Genomic DNA, 20,177 nt, shown 5'->3' with positions numbered 1-20,177 from the left:
TCTGAGACTCACTTAAGTGGGAATTAACGTAATTTGTAACTGGAAGGATTAAACAATGACTGTTTTAAAACTCATATCATATAGCTCCCATATAGTGCATATTTGGACTAAAACACTTCTTTAGTGCTAGACTCAGGAAATTATATGACCTTAGCTCTGGCTGTGATCATGAACACATATTAGGCACACAATGAATAATACCGCGTTGGTGACTTAAAATATGGTTTTGTGGTATTTCTCTCTGTGAGACTGTATTTTAGGAGAAACTTTTGAAATGTAAGAAGATTGGGATAAAATGATACTAAAACGGGTGCACAATTCCTTATTCACTACCCCTGGGGCCAGATAAATTTCAGAATTCAATCTTTTTATTTGGTTTTCAGAATGGAGATTTGAGGATATATTACATATATATACATAACAACCTTGGTAGCGCAGCTGACTTCAAATTACAGTTCATTCCACGCGAGGCAGACAAGGTAATACCAAGAGAGATAAAGAATATAAACATCAGTTTATAGAAACATTGCATCAATTCAGGTTTCACTACTGAGTTACTGTTACAGATCATTTTACTCCAGGTGTCAGTAGATATTCAAGTATTTAGGTACTTGGGTATTAAAGTAATCAGGATTAGGTATTCAGTACAAATTTGCCTGAAAGAGGAAAGGGAGAAAAAACAAGACAAACAGTATCTCTGGTTGGGCGTGGGAGCTCACACTTGCTGTCCAGCACTTTGGGAGGCTAAGGTGGGAGGACTGTTAGAGCCTGGGAGCTTGAGACCAGCCTTGGCAACATACTGAGACTGTCTCTACAAAAAAATTTAAAAATTAAGTGGGCATGGTACATATGCCTGTAGTCCCAGCTACTCAGGGGGCTGAGGTGGGAGGATCACTTGAGCCCAGGAGGCTGACGCTGCAGTGAGACTCTGTCTCAAAACTACAATAGCAATAAAACAACAACAACATCATACAGTATTTATTCTCTGGTTTACCAGAACAACCCCTGTCTGCTTCCATTGTTTTCTTTTTTTTTCCTTGGGAAGGCGTGGTGCGAACATCCACAGCCTCCCAATTCCTGTTTATGTTAAAGTATTGAGAATTGATTATGCTTCTTGAAATGTGGGAACTTGAGCAAATACTGCAGCGGGTCTCAGGGACTGAATGGAAAGAAGTCATTTCCAAAGCGGCAGTGCCCTACACACTTGTAGGGGTTGCTGTGTCTTTCCCATCCCTTGGAAGTAAGTTCTGTGCTCTAACGTTGAACATCCTTTTGCCAAGATAGTAAGATACGCTGTTCTCTCTCTCTCTGTCAACACATTGTAACCCCTGTTTAAATTTGGAGCCTCTTTTATAATAGACAAGTTACGAGTTTTAAAGTCATTTTAGTGCCTCTGACATTGCCTGGTTTCGCTGGTTGATGGATTCAACCCAAAGCATATTTTTTAATTAGAGACATGGAAGGATGGTCCATAACACACTGCCTTTTTTCTGAAGAAGGGAAATCAGCCTTAAGTTGTTCACTGACTGAGAACCACTGAGGGGAACCAGTACTAATTTGGCTGTTCTTGGAATAAAACCCTGTCCATGAACTGCACTCAGAAATTGTGTGTTTCGTAAATTCGTCCTTTGCCATTTGGACGTGGCAGATGGAAGTGGTTAGAGATTGCTGAAGTTGTTTTTTGTTACTGTCGCTTTTTTTTCCCGTGGAGCGGGCCTGCTTTCCATACATGCGCTTATTCATTTGATTGAATCTTTTATATTGCTAGTGTTTCGGTAACTTTGCAGCCTGGGAAGACTCGGAGATTGTGGAAGGGTCAGGTTTTTCTCATGGGCTTTAAAGTTTGATGTATTTGGTAGCTACTCATTTTCGAAAGCCCTTGGCATTGCTTTGATGGCCGCACACTGTTTTTCCACGCAGGACGTAAAGAACAGAAGAAATCCTCGCCTTGTTCCCTACACTCTTCTGGATGACCGAACCAAGAAATCCAACAAGGACAGCCTCCGCGAGGCTGTGCGCACGCTGCTGGGGTACGGCTACAACTTGGAAGCACCAGACCAGGATCACGGTATTTTGGTTTTACTTTTCTCTTCTTCGCTTGCAAGATCACGTAGTAGTTCTTTAAAGCCAAATAAATGAATTAAAGGGGGAGTACTTGATAGAGTTCTCCAGTCTGTATGTGGAATTTCAGCGAAGTGGATCATTTCTTCCCCTGAAGGACACCTGAGGGATTAGACCTTCTCTCAGTGGGGTGGCTCAGGATGCTGATGATTTTGTGGGTGGAGAAAATGGGCCTATCTTCTTCAAGATTCTGAGATCAATAGGTACCTCCCTTATTATGATATCATACTCCTCCCCTATCCCACCAGCCCTCCTCCGGAATAGCTGATTTTTTGCTGATTTGGGGAATAAGTCGGTAGCGGAGGCTAGTGTTTTACAATATTCCACCTTCATCATTTACACACATGTACAGACAACATTGAGTTAATTAATGTGCTATTTTACAATAGCTACTGAATAACTCTGTGTTGAGCACATGGATTTTTAAAGGCTCTGCAAAAATACATTTTTCTTAAATAATTCCTATTTAAGAAGGATATAGTTTAGAATGATCCACCCTTTAATCCTTTGCCCCTGCAGTTTGAGTTAATTTAATACCCATTTTCAAAAAATTGGCAAAAATGAAATGAGGATTGTGTGTTTCATCGTAGTGCCTATAATTTTTGATGGAAAATTTTAAAACTGTATTCCAAATGTGTTCTAATGGCTTATATTTTCAATGCATTATCTGAACATAAAAGTGGATCTTTAATAATAATAGTTAATATTTACATATTAACTAAGTGTTTCTAAGGCTTTTACCATTTTTATTTATCCTCACAATAACTCTTATGAGGATGATACTTGTATTACGCTCATTTTACAGATAAGGAAACAGAGATTCAGGGACTTATGTGTCTTCCCATTTAAAGTGGCAGATCCAGGATCCTAATCGTAGGCATTCTGACATATTTTAAGTCCTTGAATTGAGTAAGTACACAGTTAGCATCTTGACCGATCTTGTCAGTTACTGGATTCTTATATTTGCTGCAAATTAAATGAGATATCCACTTGTTAATAATATCCATAATGCTAATATAATATCTATCTTGATGTTAGCTTTATAACAGTAGAGATGTGGTTCACCCATTATGAATCAGATGCTGTTAGGTGTGCAAGATACCAAGAAGATCCTGTCTCAAAGGGTATGTAGTTCATGTAACCACTGGGAAGAAAGTAAATGGTAAAAGGCTTGTAAGCCAGAAAACGGCAATCAGGAAGACTTCTGTAAGTCTCTGGCATAGAATAAACCCTCAAAGCTAATTGGTTCTATTTAATTATGTTTTGAAATTGAAATAGAATTTTTATACAATGGAACACACACATCTAAAGCGTTCAGTTTGGTAAAGTTTGACAGTTGTAGAAACAAAAGGAACCACTACCAAAACATCTCCACTATTTTCTTCATTCCAGAAAGTTTCTTTGTGTCCTCAACAAAGTAACCACTTTGTAAGTTCTATCATTTACAGATTAGTTTATACCAAGCAGAAATATAAATGTAATCTATAAATGTAGATTTTATAGTTATAATCACTATAATATGTATTTTTTATATCTGGCTTCTTTTGTTCAATATAATACTTGTATCATCATGCATGTTTTATGTATATCACAAGATCTATTACTGGCATTTCTTAAATAATAATGCTAATGTACAGTTTGTTTATTCATTCTCCTATAGCTGGAAGATGTGGGATGTTTCCAATTTTAGGTGATTATGAATAAGGCTGCTATGAATATTTATATACAAATCTTGGTGTATAATTAATATTTCATTTCTCTTAGACTAAATACCTAAGAGTATAATTGCTGAGGCATGTTTTCTAATTTGTGTTGGTCTTTTACGGAATTGTGTCTTTAAAAGTATATTTTATATAGAAGACATATATATTTTATATGTCACATATTGCAAGATTTTCTTCCATTCATAGATTGCGTTTTCATTTTCTTCATGAGGTCTTTCAAAGAGCAGACATTCTTAATTTGAAGTTCATTTATGATTTTTTTTTCCTTTATAGTTGTGGGTTTTATGTCCTAGGACATCTTTGCCTATGCAAAAACAGAAATATTTTCTCTTACGTTTCCTTCCAGAGTTTTATTATTTTAGCTTTTACATTTAGGTCTATGATCTAAAGTGAGTTAACGTTTGTGTATGATGTAAGGTTAAGATCAAGGTTCATATTTTGTGCAGATGAATATCCAACTGTCCCAGTACCATCTTTTGGAACAGTTCTCCTTACCAAATTAAATTACCTTGGCGTCTTTTCCAATATCTATTGAACATATAAGTCAGTCTATTTCAAGACTATATATTCTGCTCCATTGATCTATATGTCTGTCCTGAAGCTAATATTCCCTTATCTTTATTTTTGTCACATAATCTTAAAATCAGGCAGGGCAAGTCCTCCAACTTCTTTCATCTTTCTTAAAGTTTTTTTTTGCTCTTTTTCTTCTTTTGCATTTCTATACACATTTAGATTCAACTTGTCAATTTCATTTGGATGGGAGTACAGTTGAATTCATAGGTCAGCTTGGGAAGAATTGATATTTCAGCACTGTTTAGTCAACTAATTCATGAACATGGTTCATTTGTCCATTTATTTTCATCCTCTTTAGTTTCTCTTAGCATTGCTTTGCAGTTTTCAGAGTAGAGGTCTTACATTATTTGTTAGATTTATCTGATATTTTTGATACTATTAAGTTAGTTTAAAGTAATTTCATTTTCCAACTGTATATGAATATGAGATATATAATTGATATTTGCATATTGATTTTACATCCTATGATTTGGCTAAATTTATGTGTCAGTTCTATTTTTTTTTTTTTGTAATTAATTTAATGGAATCGTCCGTATACAATATCATGAGGTCTGCAGAAACCAAACCTCACTTTTTCTTTTACAATTGTTACAACTTTTATGCATCTTGATTTATTGAACTGGTAAATAATTCAGAACGCTGTTTAATAGAAATGGTAAGAGAGGTTATTCTGCCTTATAGGGGAAAGTTGTAATGTTTCACCGTTAAGAATGATATTAAGTATAGCTTTTAGTAGATGTCCTTTATGACACTGAAGAAATTCCCTTTTATCCTTAGTTTGTTGGGTGATTTGATCACAAATAGGGTCTTGAATTTTGTCAAGTGCTTTTTTTTTTGCCATTTATGGAATAGATCATGTTTTTTCTCCTTTACTCTGTTGATACCATGAATATCAGTGATTTTCAAATGTTAAACCAACTTTCTTTTTCTAGGATAACTCTCCTTAGTCATGATGCATTGTCCTTTTTTACATAGAGCTGTACTCTATTTGGTCATATTTTGCTTAGGACTTTCATATGTAAGTTTATAGGGAATACACTGTTATATAATTTTTTTTCTTATAATGTCATTGTTAGATTTTGATATCAATGTAAAGCTAGCCTTCCAAGTAGGAAATTTTCTCTTCTGTTTTCTGAAAGAATTTGTGTTAATGCTGTATTATTTCTTTTTCAAATATTTGATAGAATTTATAATTGAAACCATGAGCCTAGAATTTTGTCCTGTAGGAAGGGTATTTTATTATGAATTCAATTCATTTAATAGCTTGAGAGCAATTAGATTTTCTATTTACCCCTGTGTCAGTTTTGATAAATTACGTTTTTCGGTAAATTAGTTCATTTAATTTAGATTGCCATATAAAGGCATAAAATTGCACTAATGTGCTCTTATTCTTTTAATGTCTGTATGACTGGCAATGATATACCCCTTTTCATTCCTGATATTGATAGCTTGTTTTCTCTTTTTTTATCTTCATCACTCCTCTAAGGGATTAATTGATTTTATCAATCTTTTCAATGGTTAATTGATCTTAAATGTATTTTTGTTTTGGCTAAACTTTCAGACATTTAATAATATTTGGATTTAATAATCATGGATTATTCTGAGTGATCTACCATGGTTATGTGTGACTGTGTCTCACATTCCCTAAGGGAAGCATGGCATTTTTGAGTGACTGTGGCATCCTCTGGAGAACGTCGATATTCAGTCACAGTGTCAAGAGATCCTGGTTTCACAGCTTTTACACGACCTATCAAGTGTACTTTCTAATGAGCAGATGTATATATCAGATATACAGATATTCACTAACCTAACATTACCTTATGATAATATAGTACTCCCAATAGTATTCTTGCATATTTTCAAATATTTGATTCAACTACTCTGTTTAGACGAAAGAAGGGTGTAATAATCATATAATTCTTGAGTTTCCCTCTAACTTTATAATTCTTTAACATTTGTGTATCCCTGGAGGATGTAAGTAGCAGAGGTGACAGTCAATATATTTTTAGGTTGGAAAGATACTTATATAATGATAATGATAAAGTTTTGGGGAAAACCCTCACACATGGTTTTATAGTCTGACACGTCAACCATTTGATTTCCTTATGTTTTCATTCCTTTACGCGTGAATATTTATATTTTTAGTATCTATAGTCTTAATAGAGATATAATTACTTGTTTTCCTTCCACTCCCCAGCTCTGCTTAATATGAAACATTTTGAAAGTTATTTACTCTACATTTAGAAGGAATTCTCACAACCTTGCTTTCATGATAGTCATTGAAAATTACAAAGAGAGAATGCCAAGGTCTGGTTGACTCAATTCTAAACTTACAGATAATAAATATATAAAGTTTTAGATAATAACTAAAAATAAGGGGAAACCATACAGTTCAGAGAAATGATAACCTGGAGTCTTCAAGGAAAGAGTTAATTATGGTTGGTATCCAAGAAAAGGAGTACATTTTTCCCTGTACATGGAAATATGCATTACATGTCAGGCAGAAAAAAAATCAGCGATGGTTGTATTTTAAAGATATTGTCACTTAAGGGCATAAACTGTATTCAGTGACACATGATACATTTACTTTTAGAGATAGCTTTACTCCGGAATGGTGCTGGATAAGTAAAATGTTAAGATGTTATTCTGACATACAGGGTTTTATACCCTTTGTAGCCACTATATATTAATAGCTTCGTCTTTCTAACATGCTTGTGGACAACTTATTGCTATCTTATGGGTACCTACTTTCTTCTGAATTATGTGAATTTCAAGAAGACAGAAAAGGAGCTTATATCTACAAAACCTGTGCTGCACTCCGTTTTACTTCCATATTTGAAATTCTTCTCGTTTCCATTTTATTTTAATACGTAGATATGGAACGTCTACTGTGCCTAGTTCTGGGAGTTCAGTGATGAATATGAGTTTTGTCTTATGTAGCTCTCAGTGTAGAGAGGGAAAATAGACTAAATTGCCACCACTACCATGCAATGTAAGTATTAAGCCCAAGAGTCATATCACATGGGGTTTAACTCAGCTTGGTGATATGAGTGAAATCTTTACAGAGGAGCTCTGTTAGTTATCTATTCCCTGCAGCAAACTACCCCTCCCCACCAAAAAACTCCTCGGTGGCCTAAAATAACAAACATTTGTTACCTAGAAAGTTTCTGTGGGTTATGAATGTGAGAGTGGTATAGTCAGGTGCTTCTGGATGATGGTCTCTCTGCGGTTGCTATTAAGTTGGCCAGGGATTAAGTCATCCGAAGACTTCCCTAGAGTTGGAGCGCTTGATACTAAGACAGCTCACTTGCGTAACTGTTGGCTAAAGAACTCGCTTCCTCTCTGGCTGTTGGCAGAAGACACAGCCAGATGGGCACTGCCTTGCCACACAGAGCTCTTCATAGAGTTGGTTGAGTGCTTTCATGTGGAAGTTAACTTCCCGCAGAATGAAAATCGAAGAATGAGTAAAAGGAGAAGCCTGCAATGCTTGTTATCATTAGTTCTATCATATTCTGTTCGTTACAAGTAAACCACTAAATGAAGACCACACTTTTTGAATGGAGGTGTACTAAAGTATTTGTGGACATATTTTAAAACCACCAAAGGTAACTCAACTGGGTTCATGCACTTCAGACAGAGAGAATAGTATATGTAAAGGTTTAGAGACACAAGGAGGGTGGTAAATGGGAATTTCAGAGAGGTTTGCATGACCACATGTAAAGTGGAATTTGAAAAGTGGCAGTAGATCAAGTAGAGGAGGCAGGAGTTGAAACAGGTTTTTGTTTTTTTTTTTTTAAGATGGAGTCTTGCTCTGTTGCCAGGCTGGAGTACAGTGGCACGATCTCAGCTCACTGCAGCCTCTGCCTGCCAGGTTCAAGCGATTCTCCTGCCTCAGCCCCCAGAGCAGCAAGGACTACAGGCATGCACCACCACACCCAGCTAATTTTTTTGCATTTTTAGTAGAGATAGGGTTTCACCATGTTGGCCTGGATGGTCTCGATCTCTTGACCTCATGATCCACCCGCCTCAGCCTCCCAAAGTGCTGGGATTACAGGTGTGAGCCACTGCGCCTGGCTGATTTTTTGTTCGTTTGTTTGTTTTTTTAACTAAAAGAGTGATTCTAGTGGCTGTTTAGGAAAAAGGCTGAATGTAAACAAAACTGGAGATGAGGACAGCAGTTTGGTGACTAAAAAAAGAGTATAGATGAGAGGCCTTATCTTTGGCAATACTGTGAACAGAAAAAATTATTTGGCATTTAGAAGTAGAATCAGCAGAAGGACAAAGGAGGCATCTGAGATGGTTTCTGGATGGATAGATGTCAAGTACACATATGTTGATTGGGAGCACAGGAATTGGAGCAGATGGACACAGGGTAGTAGGACGATTCTGTATTTTATTGTAAACATGTTAAGTTTGAGGTGCATGTAAAACAACTCAGCAGAATACCAGGATTCAATTACATATATAAATATAAACGTGAGACTGTTGCTAGAGAGAAACAGAGGGTTAAAGATTTCATTTTCTAAGTGAAAGAAATTTGGACGTTTTTACACTAAGGGAGAGAGAGGTTGAAAATAGAGTAAGAGGGGCTTGATGAACTGTGGCCTCTGAGGAGGCTGAAGGGAATGAAATTCAGAGCATGGGTGAAGGGATCGACCTCATGTAAATGGAAGAACAACTCTTGCTCCCCTAAGGTTAGTAGGAAAGAAGTGAAAATTGAAGACGATGCAAAAACCTTCAAGAGGAAACTGAGGGTAGTCTACTGTACAATTACTGTCTTCAGGTTGAAATAGAAAATAAGTTTATTTTTCTAAGGAGTAGAAGTCAGGAAAGCCTGGACTAGATTAGAAGTCTTAAAGAGAGCAGTAAAGATGTGCTGGTTATAGAATTCTCAGCTGACAATTTTGTTTGTTTGTTTTAGTAGTCAGATATATCATCCCAATGCCTTCTGGCCTTTATGTTTTCTGATAAGACATTGCCAGTAATCTTTTGGTGGGTCACTTGTATGTGATGAGTTGCTTATCTCTCTTTCTGTTTTCAGGATTCTCTCTCTGGTTTTGGATTTGAACAGATTGATTATGACGTATCTGGTTTTAATTTCTTTGAGTTTATCCTCAAAGTTTATTGTACTTCTTTGATGTGTAAATGAATGTTTTCATCAAATTTGCAAAGTTTCTGGCCATCATTTGTTCATTCTTTCTTCTTTTTTGTCTCTCCTTACAATCTGTGATTTTTTAATTTTTATTTTTTGAGAGGAGTTTCACTCTTTTTCCCCAGACTAAAGAGCAATGGCATGATCTTGGCTCACCGCAACCTCCAGATCCCAGGTTAAAGTGATTCTCCCGCCTCAGCCTCCCAAGTAGCTGGGATTACAGGCATGCTCCACCACGCCTGGCTAATTTTGTATTTTTAGTAAAGACAAGACTTCCCCATGTTGGTCAGGCTAATCTGGAACTCCCGACCTCAGGTGATCCACCCACCTCAGCCTTCCAAAGTGCTGGGATTGCAGACATGAGCCACTGCATGCAGTCACAGCCTGTGACTTTTATTATGTGTATGTTGATATGGTTGAGTGTATCCCACAGGCTCATCTTTCTTCATTTCTTTTTCTTTCTGTTTTTCATACTTGACTAATGGACTTATCTTCAAGCTCATTGATTCTTGTCAGCTCAAATCTGTTGTTGAGCCCTCTAATGTATTTTTAATTTCAGTTACTGCACTTTTCAGCTCCAGAAATTTTGGTTCTTTTTAATAATTTGCCTCTTCATTGATATTCGGTATTTGGTGAAGCATCATTTTTATACTTTTTTTTTTTTTTTTGAGATGGAGTTTTGTCCTTGTTGCCCAGGTTGGAGTGTAGTGGCATGATCTCAGCTCACTGCAACCTCCATTTCCCCGGTTCAAGTGATTCTCCTGCCTTAGCCTCCCAAGTAACTGGGATTACTGGCATGCACCACCATGCCCAGCTAATTTTGTAATTTTAGTAGAGGCAGGGTTAGGGTTGCACCATGTCGGTCAGGCTGGTCTTGAATTCCTGACGTCAGGTGATCCACCTGCCTCAGCCTCCCTAGCTTATAATGCTAGGATTATAAGCATGAGACGATGTGCCCAACCTCATTCTTTTCTTTAGTTCATTACACATGGTTTTCTTTAGTTCTTTGAACATATTTAAAATACCTAACTTAAAGTCTTTGTTTAATAAGCCCAACATCTCAGCCTCCTGAGGAATAATTTCTAATGACTGCTTTTTCCCCTTTATGTATGGGATATACTTTCTTGTCTTTTTACACGTCTCACAGTTTTTGTGAAATATTGGACATTTAAAGTAATGTAATTTGGTAACTCTGTATTCGCCACTATTTCAGATGTTGGTGTTGTGCTTGTTGTCATTGTTTGTTTGCTTAGTAATTTTTCTAAGCTAGTTTAGTAGAGACTGTGTTGCCTGTCATGTGGCCACTGAAGTCTCAGTTTCATTAGCTTAGTGGTCAGCTAATGGTAGGACAGAGACTTCTTTAAATGCCTAGAACCAATAAGTCTCCCAGTCTTTACCAAAGGAGAGGCAATGTAATGTGAGCGTGTTGGCACATGCCTTCAACACTCAACTAGGCAATTTACAATTTCACATTAGCCTTCTCTTACTGCACGTGCAGAGCCTCAAGGTCTTTCAGAGCTGTGAGTTTTCTCATGTTTTTCCCGAATACATTCACAGCCCTGGGCCTGAGCGTGGCTTTCTAGAGTCCCAGGAATATGTTGGAGAGTCTCACATCCTGCTATGGATCTTTCATTCACCAGCTTTTCCTTTTAAACTTCTTGGTCAGTTGTTGTTTGCCTCTACCATTATTGCTACCTCGAAAAGCTGCAAGGCGAACAAATTGCCCCAGATGATTTTCAATGAATGTCCTTGGAGAAATGACTATTTGCATTGGGCAAGCTCTAAGTTAAGTGGAATAAAGACAAGTTTTACAAGTGGAATTTTCCAGAAAAGATAACATAATGACAGTTATCTGGAACTGGGCTTTGGAGGAATTCCAACTCTGTTCCACCCACTTCAGGGGTGGTGATTTTCAGCATGCCATGGAATGAGAGAGAGGGCGATGTGGCTAACTAAAACATCACTAGTTTGCTGTTCTTACCAACATTTGAAGATTTTTATCAAATAAACACTCCCTGGATTTTTGCCAGCCTGTAGTTAATTTCCAGAGCTATGAGAAATCTGATTTGCATAATTTTTCCCAGTGTTCTCATTAATTTTATGGAGAAAAGGATTTTTGGAAGTTCTTTCTCCACCATTTCTGCTGATGTCACTTAGCAATAAAGATTAAAAATAGCTGTTTTGTGGGATGGAACAGAGAAGAGACTGCAAACAGATAAAAGCATTGTGGAGAAACATTGGTAGTCCAGTTGAGGTTAGAGACTGTGAGTTAGTGGTGCCAATCTGTTATGTGCATGTGTTTTCTGGCAAACTCAGCAGAGCAGGTAGAGAGGTTGAGAGTGAAGGTAGTGAAATTGGACAGTCATTGGGGTTAACAGAGCAAGTAGGAGAAAAGGTAATAAGGGCAAGAAAGTATGGAAAGTTACATAGGTAAGGAAGGGAAGAAAGAAGGAATTTAATGAGTTGAAGAGTGAATGTATTTGTATAAGAAAACGAGAAAACCAAGAGGAAGAAATGGTGATCACACAAATGGCACATTTCTGAATTTTAAGAATTTAGAGATAGAGCCACTGGCAACTGTTTGACAAGGTTTGATTGTACTTAAGTTATGTGAACAATGAGCGATGAGAATAGAGTTGTATATTCTACAGCAGAAACTGAGATTATGTTTATTGTTGTATGCCAGAATCCAATAGCATGCTTCATAGTAGGGATGCAGGTGATCTGTATGGAAAATACATAAGAAGAAAGATTAATTTTCCAATGGGAGGAATCAGGAAAGGGAGAAAGCGTCTTCAGAGTTAGATGTCGGGGGGATCAAAATTTCAGCAAGCAGAGATTAGTGTCAGAAAGGCCATCGCTACTAGAAAGAAAGTACACCTGATGTGATTAGGTATAGAAAGTGTTGAGGAAGGGTAGATAGTCCACTTAGGATGAAATATAGGATACAGCTGGGGAGAGAGAACAGTCATAGGTGAAGGTAGAAGGATTAGGACAAAATATGGAATATCTTGCAAACTCAGCTAAGAAATGAGGATACATTTATATAAGGCATACCAACCAGCCCCAGGAAGTTTTAAAGCAAGAGCTTGACGTGTGATCACAGTTTACAATAGCAATATAACTATGGCAACAGTGGGAAGGGACAGATTGGAGGGGGGAGTGCTTGGAGATAGACTGGTTGGGAGGCTTTAGAAAATTGTTTTGTTGAACAAGGATGGTGGGAATGAAAAATTAAAAGATAGATGTTGAGAGATGTTATAGCATAAAGCAAAATCAGTCTGATTATCACTAAGATGAGATTTAAAACTTTAGTTTATAGCAGTCTATACGCTGTTGCTGACTTTTTTAAAAAGTCGAGGACATAAAAGGTCTAATAAAATAGAATCGGGTCTTATGTAATTAATCAGAATTATAATTTATTTTCTCTTAGGAGAATGCTTACATAGTCCAGATAAAATGTGAACTTAGTATTTGAGTTGTAGTATCTTTGGAGTATTGTTCTCAATAATATTTTAAAGCATTTAAAAATGGAATTTATTCTTATTTACTACAAGGTTTAATCAACATTTGAATTGTTTTATCCAAAATAATACCAGGAAGTTGAAAGGATAGCTGATTAATACCAATAATTTTAAAAAATATTATCATTAGACCTAAAAATTCTAGATATGTGTATAATTTTAGCTTTTCCTTATAGCTGCTTATGAGTTTTTAAATACATAGTTAGATCTTGACTGCCCTCCAGTGGCAAATGTTTTTAGCTGTATAGTTTGGAGAGCAGGGTGTATGGTTACTTTCGGCCTTTTTAGGCCCTAGTTAGGTCATTGGCTGTGTGTCATGCCTGGGAGGTACTGGGAACACAGTCTTTTCCCAGTCCTTTGCCTTCATCTTGAGGTGGTTTGTTAATAATATAAGTCCTGAATTGTTTCTACTTTGAATACAAACAGACTTGATAATGTATGACAGGACTATGTCTCCCAGTTATTCATTTTTAAATGTCTATTATTATTATATTCATTATAACAGCATAAACATCACTTATATAACACACTTGCATGAGTTATAATTACCTGCGCCTTCCAAATACATAAATGTATCATGTTTAAAATTAAGTAAAGCATAAGGGTGTTTGGGGGAGAGCTCTATGCTTTTGACAGGATGCCACCCATTAGCTATTTGCCTGCGCTCCTATGTCCAGAGCTTGGAAGAGTCTCTGTTTCTAGGTCCAGTTTGGCAGGTATCTACGGAGCACTTACTTTGTGCTCGGGGGCTTGATGTTATAAGGTATGCAAAATAAATGTGTTACAGACTGCCTGGATCTTTTTTAAAAACACCTACAAACCCAGATTTCACTTTGTATCAGTATTTTAGCAAGAGGTGTATGTTGAACTGTTGCTTCTTTAAAAAGTGGTTGCAAACTAACCTAAACTAACTTGAGAAATATATACTATGGGCGGGGCACGGTGGCTCACGCCTGTAATCCCAGCACTTTGGGAGGCTGAGGTTGGTGGATCACCTGAGATCAGGAGTTCAAGACCAGCCTTATCAACATGGTGAAACCCCATCTCTACTGAAAATACAAAAAACTTAGCTGGGCATGGACAGTGGCACATGCCTGTAACCCCAGCTACTCAGGAAGCTGAGGCAGGAGAATTGCCTGAACCCGGGATGTGGAAGTTGCATGAGCTGAGATAGCGCCATTGCATTTCGGCCTGGGCAACAAGAGTGAAACTCCGTCTCAACAAAAACAAAAACAAATAGGAAAATCCACAGAGATTAAAAAAGAAAAAGAAGTGGGTTTTTTTTTGTTTTTTTTTGTGAAGTTTCAGGCATGATAGTGTCTGTGAACCACATGTTTGTTTCAAGTTCAGGTTGAGTGTCATCAATGAGCATAATAATACAGCATTGGGGCTGGGAAAAAGAATACCAGGGCTCAGAAATTCTGCATTGTTCTTATTGCACTATAATCTCCAAATAGTGCTCCCTATTTTCATACCTTATAGTAATAGAAGGGATTAGTGGTATGTTTTAATTCCAAGAGAATTTTGTAGGAGGCTTTTGGGGAAATTATCTATTATATTTTGTACCAAATTTGCCTCCTAAAGTATTTGATTGAGCTAATTTTAAAATTAGTTTGTGTGACTTGAGCACACTATACATATTTGTGATGTCTAGATATATTGGAAACCAAACAGAGAAAGAGAACGTGGGATTTTTCAGTAGTTTAGTTTTCCAAAAAAGCCTAAATTCTGTATTTAGAAAATTAGAGGTTAAATCTATTAATGTATACTAGAAATGTAATATAAGATTTTATTCACAAATATCAATGTAATTAAAAATAAGGATAACTGCCTGATATTTTTTTCTGTTGGGAAAATAATCTACAAATGTTTGTATAACTTATAGCTCATATTTAATATCTCTTAGATTCATTTAGGGAAGGTTACAGGCATATTTTAAGGAAGGAATTGATCGGTAATCTGTTTTTTGAGGAAATATTAACTCTGAATGAAAACTTGACTTTTCCTGTTTATTTAGTATTGTGGCACTGAGAACTAGTTTCTTTTCTTTTTTTTTCTTGACATAGAGTCTTGCTCTGTTGCCCATGCTAGAGTGCCATGATCTTGGCTCACTGCAACCTCCACCTCCCGGGCTCAAGCGATTCTCCTGCCCCAGCCTCCCAAGTAGCTGGGATTACAGGCATGTGCCACCATTCCCGGCTAATTTTTGTATTTTTAGTAGAGATGAGTTTCACCATGTTGGCGAGGGTGGTCTCAAACTCCTGACCTCAGGTGATTCGCCTGCCTTGGCCTCCCACAGGTGTGAACCGCTGCACCCGTCCGAGAACTAGTTTCTTAAAAGCACAAACTACCTTTAGATATTATAAAATCGGATAGAATTTTTTTCTCTCAAAAACAAATTTTAAGTTCCTATTTTTCAAAACATATTTAGTTACTAAATAATAAGCATGAGAATTTACGCCTAACCATGGAGATGTTTCTGTGTCTTATTCAGAGACTTCAGCTAGTTTTTGAAGGGTTAGCCAGCAATTACAATTAGTTCTACGTTCAATAATCACCACCGCCATTATCAAAAAGCAGTTATTGATCATTTCATTAATGAAGCCCATGCGGTAGGAGCTATCCCATGCTGCAGCCCTGTGGTCTTCACTGCTTTACTGCGTCTAATTTTAAACTGTTACATATGATCTAGCTGTACGTTTATTGGCAACCTTTAGTGCTTATCTAGATTATTTTTATAGTTCTAATTTGAACTTACCGAGTCAATGATTGAACTGTTATTAAGTTTTTAGTATGTGTAAGGTTTTTCCTAAATCCTTTTTTTTTTTCCAAGTCAAAGCTGTTTTACTATCATTCACATTGTTTCACAGAAAAAGGAATGTAGCAAATGGGTCGTGGTTGTACATTAAAAAAAAAAAATCCAGGTTTGTAGAGGTTGCATTATCTCCACCTGGGAACAGGGGTGCCCCAGCATCAGACACAGCAATTGCACTTGTCCAACGCCCCTTTGCAAATGCAGCCCCGGGCACACTTGGCACAGCCCACAGGGCGGTAGGAGCAGCAGCTTTTCTTACAGGAGGTGCATTCGCACTCTCTGCACCTGCAGGAGCCGGCGCAGGTGCGGTTGGATCCATAAAACTATGGAACGCTTCATGAATTTGCGAGACACCCTCATGAGGGGCCACACTCATCTCTGTATCGTTCCAGTTTTAGTATATGTGCTGTTGAGGCAAGCACGGTCTTACCTAAACCTTAAGGAGAAACAAATAGGAACTAGTTTCTTTCTTTGTCTTGGTTTGAGACAGGATCTCACTCTGTCACCCAGGCTGGAGTGCAGTAGTGTGACCATAGCTCACTGCAGCCTCGACCTTCCAGGCTCAAGTGATCCTTCCATATCAGCCTCTTGAGGAGCTTGGACTTACAGGCATGTGCTACCATGTCTGGCTGAATTTTTAAACTTTCTGTAGAGACAGGGTTCCACTGTGTTGCCCAGGTGGGTCTCAAAATCCTGGGCTCAAGCGATCCTCCCACCTTGGCCTTCCAAAGTATTGGCATTACAGGTGTGAGCCACCACACCTGGCTGAGAACTAGAATTTAACCAGTATCTAGTGACTCTGCCAGCTATTGGACACAAAGTTGGAAGAAGAGGGATAATAACATGAGGCAGCTCCCAAATTCCACCATTTTTAGTTTGGTCAAGTCTGAGGTTTCCTCCTCTGCATCTAACTCAGATCTTAGCTGAGGTGACCACCTTCTTTGAGACATCAATTCAGTGGACACTCCTTCCCATTCCCTGTGATTCCTGAGGGACTTACCTTCTCATCGCCATTCTGGCACTGGGTTCCTCAGTCTGAGGCTTCCCCCTCTCATCGCTCTCAATCTCGCCTGCATCTCATTTCCTGCAGATACTTCCTCTTTTGCATCACGCTGGTCCCAGTGTTGGATGCTGACGTTTTTATTTTTACCCCAGATCTTTTAAATACAGCATTTGTATGTGTGACAGATTACAGTGAAGATGTATGGGAGAATGGAAACGTTTTGTATCACATTTGAGTTCCTTCGCCATCACAGTCCTGTAGGGGAATTTTACAGTTGATACTGTTGTTTCGTTTCTCCACTGTTGATAGGTTTCTCTTATTTCTGTCTCTTTTCCCTTCCTTGCTTTGTCTTCCCTCTTCTCTCTCACCCCTAAATGTCTACTCATTTCTTATCGGGAGCAGTTTGGATCTTTTATCTTACTGTCTTCTTTCCATCTCGTCCTCCACAACCAAAGCACCAAGCCACTTTTGGGTTTTCTTCTACAGAAAAGTTGTTCTGTCCTGAAAATCAGGCTGATGGAGGGAATACCACCCCCCGCCCCCCCCGGTGGCATTACTGAGGTTCGTTCTCCAGGCTCTTCAGCACAAGCCCTGTTGCCTTCCACTTCACCCAGCTGGTCTGCCAGTGGCTGATCCTAGATAAGAAAGCACTTGGTAAAATGTGAAAGAAGAAAAGCGGGTATCATTATCATCATCGCTGCAGGTTGAATTGCTGAAGTCATGATGTGTCTTTCCTTCTTTTATTTGTGATATCTTTCTTTCTTTTTCAATTTCCCATCCAATGACCACCAGAAATCTCTGTCCGTTTCTCAGCAGCCAGAGCCGAAGTGTGCAGCGGCACTGGGGAAAGATTCCGAATCTTCCGAGCCGAGAAGACCTACGCAGTGAAGGCGGGACGGTGGTATTTTGAATTTGAGGCGGTCACTGCTGGAGACATGAGGGTTGGCTGGAGTAGGCCCGGTTGTCAACCGGATCAAGAGCTTGGCTCGGATGAACGTGCCTTTGCCTTTGATGGCTTCAAGGTGAGTGACTTTGGCCCGAACCAGTCATGTACTGTACGTGCTGGAGGCTCGCCTCCTCTGCTGTTCCTCTGGGTAGCATCACAATACCAGTATTTTCCACAGCACAAACATGGAAAAATATTTCACGGGAAAGTGTTTGTGCTTGTAGCCTCAAAACTCTTCCCTACAACCCATGAAGACAGTGAAATTCATCAAGTAAGACACTGCTTTTCCATGGTTATCAAAAAGATAAATCATCTTCATCTGTCGGAATGTTAAAGATAACATATATAAAGGAAAATTGCGTATACATTGATACGGCAATTCCATATCAGGAGTTTAAGCAATAATTAATGGTATGTTTATATAAATGTTTAATAGCCACAGTGTTGAAGGCAGGGTTGTTTATAATCACAAATGGTTTTCATTTTCAACATTATTAGTAATTTCTATCAAGTTGGGTGGAAGCTGGTCAGGCGTTTGTTTTGTTATTTATGTATTTATTTATAAGTGTTTAAAGATTTTTTTTTTTTTGAGATGTAATTTCACTTTTGTTGCCCAGGCTGGAGTACAACGGCGTGACCTCAGCTCACTGCAACCTCCACCTCCCAGGTTCAAGTGATTCTCCTGCCTCAACCCCCTGAGTAGCTGAGACTATAGGCATGTACCACCACAGCACGCTAATTTTGTATTTTCAGTAGAAATGGAGTTTCCTCCATGCTAGTTGAGCTGGTCTTGAACTCCCGACCTCAAGTGATAGTGATCTGCCCGCCTCAACCTCCCAAAGTTCTGGGATTACAAGTGTGAGCTCCTGCGCCCGGCTAAAGATTGTTTTATATGTGTAAAATATTTTGATTAATAGTATGGGCCAGGTGCCTGTAATCCCAACACTTCAGGAGGCTGAGGCAGAGGGATCACGTGAGGCTAGGAGTGCAAGCCCAGCGGGCAACAAAGTAAGACCCTGTCTTACAAAACAAATTTTTTAATTAGCCAAGCATGGTGGTGCACACTTGTGGTCCCAGCTATTTAGGAGGCTGAGGTAAGAGGATTGCTTGAGCTTGGGAGGTTGAGGGTGCAGTGAGCCATGATCACACCGCTGCATTCCAGCCCGGGCAGCAGAGCGAGACTCTGTCTCAAAACAAATGAACAAACAAATAATAGTAACAACAATGTATATACTCATATAGCCACAATAGGATAATAATAGTCACTTTTGATTGGTACAGTCACCGTTTTTTTTAAGTCTTATTTTATTTTTTTGATTTTTTTAAGTGAATTTATATACCTTGTCACTTGAGGGGGAAAAAGCTACTTTTTTCTTTGTCTTTTTATTTTTTGGGACGGAGTCTCGCTCTGTTGCCAGACTGGAGTGCAGTGGCACAATCTCAGCTCACTGCAACCTCCAACTCCCAGGTTCAAGTGATTCTCCTGCCTCAGCCTCCCGAGTAGCTGAGACTATAGGCATGCACCACCATACTAGCTAATTTTTGTATTTTTAGTAAAGATGGAGTTTTACCATGTTGGCCAAGATGGTCTTGATCTTTTGACCTCGTGATCTGCCCACCTCAACCTCCCAAAGTGACAGGATTACAGGCTTGAGCCACCGTGCCTGGCTAAAAAAGCTACTTTTTAACTAGGAAAAATTAAATTAGAATACATAAGCAATCATGAAGAGATTCGACATTTGGTTATTTCTTGGTATGTGAGGCACTGTGTAGGAAACCATTTCTAGGCTTGAAATTAGGGCACTTTATCCACTTAGTTCTGAAACATCACATTTCCCGAATCCAGTTTTTTTTTTTTTTTTTAATTTCAAATAGAAAATTTTAACACCTTTTGGGGGGGGCTCAAAGTTAGCAAACTTTAAACTTCAAAAAATAAAATAATAGATAAAAGGCAGCTGTAGGTTTATACTTCCTGAAGATCAGATGGAATGAACCAGAGTAGGAAGTATTCTGAGGAAGTTAAAATAACGTTTACTTCCAATCAAACAATAGGCAAGAAAGGATACTCCCAGTTTGGGAACAGGCATGGGGTGGGTGGGGAAGGAAGGAGAACACCACAGCCAGGTAAGTGTGTCAGGCATGTTATGCCTTTGGATTCCTGATGTAAACTTTTTAAAAAGCACAGTGTGTTATATTGAGAATTACATCATTGTTTTATATTGATGACTATGTCCTATAACATACCAATTCACAATGAAGGTGAGGCTTAAGCAAAAAGTTAAAAGATGTACCTGACAAAATAATTTATATAACTCACGT

The 20,177-nt window shown here is 38.2% G+C and overlaps 1 protein-coding gene and 1 non-coding gene across 13 annotated transcripts in view; one reads left to right on the top strand and one right to left on the bottom strand.

The window, feature by feature from the left end:
• Nucleotides 1–20,177, top strand: part of RYR2 (ryanodine receptor 2) — a 784,407-nt gene that overhangs the window by 491,798 nt on the left and 272,432 nt on the right. For 10 of the 12 annotated variants that reach the window (XM_032242430.1, XM_032242419.1, XM_032242428.1 and 7 more), the window contains 2 exons: nucleotides 1,921–2,068; nucleotides 17,726–17,934. In XM_032242430.1, coding sequence (XP_032098321.1) covers nucleotides 1,921–2,068; nucleotides 17,726–17,934 — 357 coding nt within the window. The remainder of the gene's footprint in view (nucleotides 1–1,920; nucleotides 2,069–17,725; nucleotides 17,935–20,177) is intronic. The other 2 variants (XM_032242431.1, XM_032242420.1) reach the window with 1 other exon arrangement.
• On the bottom strand, nucleotides 16,229–16,331 carry LOC116526208. The gene has a single exon (XR_004258025.1). It is a non-coding gene; the product is annotated as a U6 spliceosomal RNA (small nuclear RNA).

This window comes from Sapajus apella, unplaced genomic scaffold (assembly GCF_009761245.1).
Source record: "Sapajus apella isolate SASKATOON/1434 unplaced genomic scaffold, GSC_monkey_1.0 scaffold49, whole genome shotgun sequence".
NCBI lineage: Eukaryota > Metazoa > Chordata > Mammalia > Primates > Cebidae > Sapajus > Sapajus apella.
Note: the sequence above shows the minus strand (reverse complement) of the source record. Positions and strands in the feature narration are given on the sequence as shown.